Raw genomic sequence first — 8800 nt, forward strand, 5'->3', positions numbered from 1 at the left:
GTAGCCAAATCCGACTGTCAGATTTGGCTGCTCCCGTTGTCCTGTCCTGCTGCTATCAGCAGCGGGAGGAGCTGTCTGCGGCGCGGGGAAGGGAGCTGTCTGCGGCGCCAGGGCGAAAGATGTCTGCGGCGCCGGGTGGGGGAGAGCAGCGGAGGAGACAGAGCAAACGGGGGAGCAGCGGCTGCAGCAGCGTAACAGGAGGCTCACGGCAGCCTCCGCCCAGCTCCAGCAAGCGGGACCTCGCTTGCTGTAGCCGGGTGGACGCTGCCGCTGGGTTCCTGCTCTTCCCGCTGCTCCCCCGTCTCCTGCTCTCAGCTCACTATTTCAATCCGACTTTTTAAAGTCTGAGATTGTCCGAAACGGGCTAAAATCTGTCTGGTTTGGCCCCGCTTTCGACAATGCTCGCTGTTCGGCGGCTGAAGCCACCGATCAACGTGCATTCCGACAGAATTCTGACTAGTCGGGTTTCCCGATTTGTCGGAATAAATGGGGCCGTAATGAATAGGTCGGAACCCCTTCCGACCTAAAACTGTCGGAAGCTGCCGTCTTTCCGACAAGACGGCAGCTTCCGACAGTTATTGAATATACCCCCAAGTGAAGAATAAAAAAAAACAGAATTTCAATAATACGACATTCACCTTGAGTATGTAATTTCAGTTAACAAAATATTAATAATATAGTTATAGAAAGATTAGTTTTTGGTTCCATGTCCATAATTCGATCCAAACATAGAGAATATGGTTTAAATCTCAAGAAAAGATAAGAGGATACTGACTGTTTGTCATGCTTATGATGGTACACTGACGTATAAACCTTTTAGTGACGCACACAGCATCAGAGAAACGGCATGAAATAACAAATGACCAGTCAAAAAGGAGCTGAGGTGTGCAGTACGTCACATAGTAGTGGCGGTGATCACAGGCTGTCATCTCCACTCCCCCACTAGACCACCAGGGGAGCTTATGGAGCAGGTTACTGCTAAAGTGGACTCCCAAGGTCCACAGCAGTAGTGACCATTTTCCTTAGGTTCCAGGCCAGCAGAAGGGGAAGGCAGGCTTTTACTGTTAGCCCCCCCCCCCCCCCCCCCCCCCCCCCCACCTTGGCACCCCCTCTCTGCCAACAGCCCGCCAAAGAGTTGTCTACGGATCCCCAAATTCCATATGAAGTCTCTTCACTCCATCATTCTTGCTTTGGAACTGGGGGGTTTCATGGCATCCTTGAATATCCAGGATGCTTATTTACTCATCCTGATCAGTAAATAACCAGCGCTGCTTCAGGTTTGTGGTGTGGGACAATAATTTACAGTTTCAGGCATTGCCCTTTGGAAGCACCACGTGTTTTCACAAAAGTCATGGCAGCATACCTTCACTGCAGAGGTGTCTGAATCCTGTCTTATCTGAATGTCCTCTGGGATCACATTTGTCTGGTGGATCTTCTCCAGTCTCACTGCTGGATAGTCAAATGGTGGAAATCCACCTTGATGCCTTCTCAGAAGATGCTACACTAGGGGACCTTGTTGGATACCAGGGTTCTTCCCACGGACAAATTTCAGGACTTGTAATCCAGATTTTGCGCACTAAGTCAGTCAGGTGGTCACCAACACCTGCTTGCAGATCTGGTGTCCACCTTCAACATGGAGTATTCCCAGTTTCACTCCCATTCTTTTCAACTGGAAATTATAGCCGTGTAGAACAAGTCCCAATTTCCACCTCAGGGCACTATCATTTTCTTCTGAGAGTATCGTCACTCCCTATTGTGGTAACGCCATCGGTCCCATCTAGACAAGGGCTGCCATTATTGGGTCCAGAACTGGGTTCTACTTGCCACCGATGCAAGTCTTTGCAGGTGGTGGGCAGTGATTTTTCATCAGATGTTCCAGGGCCGGTGGGCGACTCAGAAGAGCCAACTATTCTACAGTGTCAGTGATGTAAAGAGCTCTTTGCCTAGCCCAGCCTTTCCTCCGGTATTGTATGATCAAGATGCAATTGAATAAAATGACAGTCGTATCCTTCGTAAAACAACCAAGCTCTCAGCCATGGTGGCATTAAGGAGGCGAGTCGTATTCTTTAGTGGACAGATCATTATCTTGTTCTTTCGGCAGTCTACTTCCCCGAGGTCCAAAATTTGGATGGGGCCAAAGCTGCACAGGGCATTCTCTCGGGCGTGTGGCTTTTGCCCCATTCAAATTTTTCAGTACCCATTGGAGCCTGCTAAGCATTGATATGATGGTGTCTTGAGACAACCACAAGCTGCCGAGTTACTGCTCCCGCACCAGATTTTCCGGAGCTCTCTGGTGTACGCCCTAGTAGTACGATTAACCTTCCAACTCATACATATTCCATACAATCTCAATGATCACGTGCGTTCTCCGCAAGTTAGAGGGAGGTGCGGTGATCCTCGTGGCTTCGGATTGGCACTCTGATCTCTAGGTCTCTCCATGGATTCTCCGATGTTTCTTCCTATGCAGCCGGATTTTCAGTCTCCCGGCCCGTGCGCACCTGGATTTGCGCTTATTTCTTTGACAGGGGTGTCCTTTGAAACATCCGTCCTGAGAGCGAAAGGGTTTTCATGGTGAGTCAAAGTCAAGAGCCATACTGGCTCTGTGCTATAAAAATGATGGCAGACATGTCAACTCTGCTCAATGCTAATAAACAGACAACACTACAATAGCAGACCAACAGTGGCAGTTGCTCTATCATTCCTGGAGATAATTATATATCAGGTGCTAGAAAGAGGGAGGGGTCACAGACGAACAGTAGACAGAAAGGTGGGATAGCAACGGGCTATCCAAAAGTTGGTCCAGTCCAAGGTCATTGTTTCAGTACTACAGCCACAACAGGGAAGGGGTTACTACTCCAACCTGTCTCTGGTACCGAAACCGGACGGTTCGGTAATTCCCATTCTAAATCAAAAATCCTTGAACCCTTACCTCACAGTTTTCAAGTTCAAGATGGAATCCCTGAGGGCAGTGATTGCGGGCCTGGAGTAACTGGTGTTCCTGGTCCCTCTGTATATAAAGGACGCTTGTCTCCATATCCCAATTTGGCCGCCTCACCAAGCTTACCTGTGGTTTGCCCTGCTGAACGATCACTATCCGTTCCAGGTGCTACCCTTCGGCCTGTCCACAGCTCCGAAGGTCTTCACGAAGGTGAGGGCGTAGATGATGATCCAACTCCGGGTCCATGGGGTCAGTGTTGTCCTTTATCTATCTGGACGATCTCTTGATAAAGGCAAGATCCAGGGAGCTTTTATTGCTCCATATAGACCGCCCTATCCAACTTCTGTAAATTGAGGATCCACTCATGATGTGACAGAAGTCCCACCTGGAGCCAACTCAGTGGCACCTGTTCCTGGGAATGTGGCTGGATACAGTGGCCCTGAAGGTGTTCCTCCCAGAGGACAAAGGGAGAACACTTAAGGAGATGTTCCGAATGGTGCTCCAGCCTCCTCGAATATCCATCCATCTTTTCACAATATTGTTGGGGGAAAATGGTAGACTCATCCGAGGCGATCCAGTATGGAAGGTTCCATGCCAGAATGTTTAAATTGGATCTCCTGAGCAAGTGGTCCGGATCACATCTTCAGATGCACCAGCTGATATGGCTGTCTCCTCAAGCCAGGATTTCCCTCCTCTGGTGGCTGCAGTCCTCCAACCTACTGGAAGGTTGAAGATTCGGGATTTAGGACTGGATCCTGCTCGCGACAGATGAGTCTTCGGGAATGAGGAGCTGTCACCTAAGGGGCTCAGTTCCAGGGCAGATGGTCATCCTACAAAGCCCTTCTTCCTACAACATTCTGGAACTGCAGGCGATCTAGAATGCTCTGCTTCAGGTCTCTCCTCTGCTCAGGGATCGGGCGATCTGAGTTCAGTCGGACAACGCTGTGGCTTACATAAATCGACAAGGAGGGACAAAAAGCAGAGCCTGCATGCGAGAGGTGTCGAAAATTCTCCACTGGGCAGAAAAATGCAAAAGCTATGTCTGCCATTTTCATTCCGGGGGTGTACAACTGGGAAGCGGACTTCCTCAGCCGCCACGATCTCCACCCGGGGGAGTGGGGTTTCCACCAACAGGTATTTCAACAGGTCATCGATTTGTGGGACTGCCCACAGATAGACTTGATGGCTTCTCGACTCAACAAGAAGCTTCCTTGGTACTGCTCAAGAACCAGTGACCCTTATATGAGGGCAATAGACGCGCTGACGTCTCCTTGGCCCTATCGGTTGGTCTACCTGTTTCCTCTGATTCCGTTGCTCCCGAGGTTGCTCAAATGAATCCGTGAGTCCAGGCATTTCTGATTGCCCAGGATTGGCTTTCTGAGGTCGTGGTACACAGATCTTCTGGAAGTGTCCGTGACAGACCCTTGGCCTCTGCCACTGAGAAGAGAACTTCTGCAACAAGGACCGTTCGTCTACCCGGATTTACGGCAACTTTGTTTGACAGCTTGGAAATTGAGCGGAACATCATAGCTCGAAAGGGCCTTTCCAAAAAGGTTATTGCTATGATGACTCAGGCCAGGAAGCCTGTGATGTCAAAACACTATCATATCTGGAGAAGATATGTCTCCTGGTGCGAGGAATGCACATATCCACCTGCGGAGTTCCACTTAGGACGTTTCTTACGTTTCCTGCAGGCTGGAGCGGATAAGGGCTTGCATCTGGGTTCCATTAAGGTTCAAATTTCAGTTCTCTCATTTCTCTTCCAGAAGAATTAAAGTGTTGCCACAAGTTCAAACCTTCTTGCAGGGCGTTCTCCACATACAACCTTCATTTGTGCCGCCCACGGCACCCTGGGATTTGTATGTGGTGTTGGAATTTCTATAGTCTTCCTAGTTTGAACCTTTGACGACGGTGGAAGACTAGTACCTTACGTGGAAGACAGTGATGTTACTGGCCCTGGCTTCTGCTTGGTCTTTTACGAGAACAGAGCGGAGCTCAGGTCTAGACTGCAGTTCCTGCCGAAGGTTATCTCTGCATTTCACTTGAATAAACTGATTGTAGTCCCATCAAGTTCTGGTGCATCTGCTCTTCAGGAGTCTGATGCCGTGCGAGCCTTGAAGATCTATATCAGGAGGACGGCTTGGGTTGGGAAGACTGATGCCCTGTTTGTGCTCTATGACGCACAGAAAAAGGGTTGCCCTGCTTCCAAGCAGTCTATTGCTCGTTGGATTAGGCCGACTATCCAACAGGCCTATGTGTCGGCAGCCTTGCCCATTCCACAGTCTCTGAAGGCCCACTCTAGAATATCAATGGGGTCTTCCTGGGCGGCTGCCCGTGGAGTCTCGCCCTTGCAATTATGCCGAGCTGCTACCTGGTCGGGGAAGAACCTTTGAAGTTCTTCAAGTTTGATACTCTGGCCAAAGAGGATACCCAGTTTGGCCAGGCGTTGCTGCAGACGTCTACACACATTCCAGGACGCTTTGGGACGTCCCCATCGTATTGAGGGCACTCCAGTATCCCTTATGAATGCTAGTGAAAACGGGATTTTAATACCTACCGGTAAATCCCTTTCTCGTAGTCCATAAGGGATACTGGTTACCCGCCTCAGTCCGTTGACTTCTCAGCAGGTTGTGGTCTTTTCCACAAGTTACCTGTTCAGCTGTTTTGTTCCAGCCGTTGCTGGGTTTTTATGTTTATGGTGTACTGGTGTATGAATCTCACAGCTCGTTGGTACGTTCCTTCTCTCAAGTATGTCCTTTTCTCCTTTGGGCACTATTTTACTTACAACTGCCAGTGGGAGGGAGCATAGAGGGGAGGAGCCAGCACACCTAGTTGAAGAATTTTAAAGTGCACCGGCTCCTTTGGACCCCTTCTATACCCATCGTATTAAGTGAACCCCAGTATCCCTTATGGACGATGAATGAGAGAGGGATTTACTGTTGGGTATTAAAATCCCGTTTTACTCTTCTGTTGTCTGGCTTGGTTAAAAGAATAACTCTGCTCCCTACGGCAAATGTAATATAGAAGCCAGAGGAATGGTTGACTTGGATCATATTCTTTAAATTCCATACTATTATAGTTTGACCCCCTGTGTCTTAGTATCTGTTCCACACCAATATATTCAGAGAGCATTTAACAAAAATCCTTGATTTATTTTATACATATTACTAAAACTAGGGACCTTTACTGGTCTCTTGTTAAGCAGTGTAGTGAAATGCTTAGAGGTCTTAATGTGCATTGAGTGTTGGGGGATTTGTTTTTTGTTTTTTTACACTAATGAACAGATTCTTCAACTTTTCTCCCCCCATTTTATCTCCTTAGCTCTCGCCGCAGCTGCTGCTTCTGCTGCTGCAATCTCATTGACATCATCCACTTTGCCAATTCCACCAGCAACTCAACCACTTGCTACACAGTGCTTCCAGTTGTCAAATATGTTTAACCCTCAAACGTAAGTACATTATTTCCTGAGTGTGTGGAGTTAAAATTTTCTTACCTGTATGATTTTTCTATGAATGCTCTATACACCAAAAAGCTTCAGAACTAAAGAACTCGGTAATATTTATAGTTTTCTATGACGAGGGTGCTCTTTTCAACCTAATTTAATGTGAAAATTCCATCCAAATAAGGATATAGCCACTGGGGCTTTAAGTCATGGTTACTCTTCTAGAGGAGAGTTTGTCCTTTAATAAAATGTTGCTAGGGCTCTGAAGGCTTTCAGTATGATAGGCTGGCGATTGGGATTCCGGAACTTCATAAATTAGTTTTAAGAAATCTGTAAATCTTAGGTTTTACAAGGTTATTCTGATTTCATTGTGGGACACACCATTACTCCTTTAATGAAAGCATCAACTTGATGATTATATGCTTCCAAGCTCAAATAGTCTACTTACCTATGTCTAATACAGCTGTATGCAAAATGCGTGCTGTAATCAATATTAAATCATTTTTTAAAGCAACTACAGTGAGATAATGGTAGCAATTTATTTGGGAAAATTATTCTGTAGATCAATAAAAAATGTACTTGTCTGCCTTTTAGTGAGACAAATTCTTTCTTTTATATTCAGGGAAGATGAGCCAGGCTGGGACACAGAGATTAAAGATGATGTCATTGAAGAATGCAACAAACATGGAGGAGTTGTTCACATTTATGTAGACAAGAGTTCACCACAGGTAAGTGTTTCTAATAATCCTGTTAAGTAACAGTTTAAATTTTTGTTACATAGTTTTGCATATTTGTATTTGAGTTTTATTTGTTAAGTATATCTTTACAGCAAATCTAATGTTTATGTGCTTTTTGCACTCCCCTGTCATCTGAACAAATGTTACCGCTCATTCTAAAATAGTAATCATACTCTCAATAGAAGGGTCATTGTGCAGAGTGACTGTGGTCTGGGTTGTATGCTGTTGTAAGGATAGAGTAGATCTAACTGTGATAGAATTTATTTGGAATTAAAATATTTGCCCTGAAACCAACCTGTATCCTCCTGTAACGGACAGCTCTATAAAACAGACCAAAAACTGAGCCTTGAGTAGATGTACTAAAATCTACTAAAACTTAAGATCCAGTGAATACACTTAAACCATATGTTATCTTTTAAGTGAACTTTCTTAAAGCTAAACCAGTGCGCAATGTTTACTGTGTGATTGTATAACCTCTCTATTTTGACTAATCCTCATCTCTTCACAGGGTAATGTTTATGTCAAATGTCCAACCATTGCATCTGCAATAGCAGCAGTTAATGCACTGCATGGGAGATGGTTTGCAGGTTAGTATTTCATGGTGGTTTGTTTTCCATAAATTTTACAACTAGTTTGCAGAATATCTTGATACTTAACTGCAATCATCTTCTCCCCCCACAGGCAAGATGATAACTGCTGCATATGTTCCACTTCCAACTTACCACAGCCTCTTCCCGGATTCCATGACATCTACCCAGCTTCTGTTTCCTGTTCGTCGATGAGCCTGACTTGCATTATTTTGTACATAGGTTTTGTTTTCCTTTTTGAGAGAGAGTTGTCGGTTTGTCTTTTATTTAGATCCAGATGGAAAGGAATGGGTGTACTGTAATTTTGTGTAAATTTCTAATACCTTAAAATAAAGGATGAATGCAATATATTGGTTAACCGCATTCAACCCATTAACTTGCTGTGCTGCCTTACTGTTCCATTAGAAATAGCCAGGCCAGCAGAAAACAAGTGATAAGAATTCAGTGACATACAGTACCTGATATGTTAACATTTGTAGAAATAAAATTCAAAAATGCTCAAATGACATTGTGACCCTCTGTTACGGAAATGTGCAAAGTTTAGTAACAAACTTGTTTTCACCATGGTTTAGGAACTTAAGGAGGCCAAGGAAATGCGAAATTGCAGTTTTTAACCTCAGAAAATAATTACATTTATGTATCTGTGAATTTCTTTTGTACATAGTGTCAAGTTGTTTCGAACATACCAAACAAAATCTAAATTGTGTTCCCAGGCACAAACTTTTATCTTAAAACACAAGTCATTGAGAGAAAGCTGCCAGGAAATGCAGTGACATTTTGATTGGTTGCATTTAATCTTTTGCTCTTTAAGCTCTGTGAGCTCTGAAATGATATATATATATTTTTTTTTGTTTAGTGTGTTTCACAAGACAGCTTGATATTTCTATCCAACAACTTTCATATTTCAATTATCTTTGTAAAGAAGCTCTCAAAATAAAAGTCTTTGAAAAAAATGGTGGTATTTTAGATTAATGCAGATAACCAGTTGCAGTATCCTCTGGGACTTAATAGCAGTTGGATAATGAATATTTGTGTATGTAAAAAGTCTCTAGAAAATATTTAGTTTCCTTCATCCACATTGGTGACACTGCTGTAC

General features: G+C 44.8%; 1 protein-coding gene across 6 annotated transcripts in view; it reads left to right on the forward strand.

Annotated features, from left to right (window-relative positions):
* RBM39 (RNA binding motif protein 39) overlaps positions 1-8212 on the forward strand; it is a 146552-nt gene extending 138340 nt beyond the window's left edge. For all 6 annotated transcript variants that reach the window (XM_063960163.1, XM_063960157.1, XM_063960159.1 and 3 more), the window contains 4 exons: positions 6260-6386; positions 7003-7108; positions 7626-7704; positions 7799-8212. In XM_063960163.1, coding sequence (XP_063816233.1) covers positions 6260-6386; positions 7003-7108; positions 7626-7704; positions 7799-7899 — 413 coding nt within the window. In that variant the 3' untranslated portion in view covers positions 7900-8212. The remainder of the gene's footprint in view (positions 1-6259; positions 6387-7002; positions 7109-7625; positions 7705-7798) is intronic.
* Positions 8213-8800: the final 588 nt, after the last annotated feature.

The sequence above is a fragment of the Pseudophryne corroboree genome, chromosome 3, assembly GCF_028390025.1.
Source record: "Pseudophryne corroboree isolate aPseCor3 chromosome 3, aPseCor3.hap2, whole genome shotgun sequence".
Taxonomy (NCBI): domain Eukaryota; kingdom Metazoa; phylum Chordata; class Amphibia; order Anura; family Myobatrachidae; genus Pseudophryne; species Pseudophryne corroboree.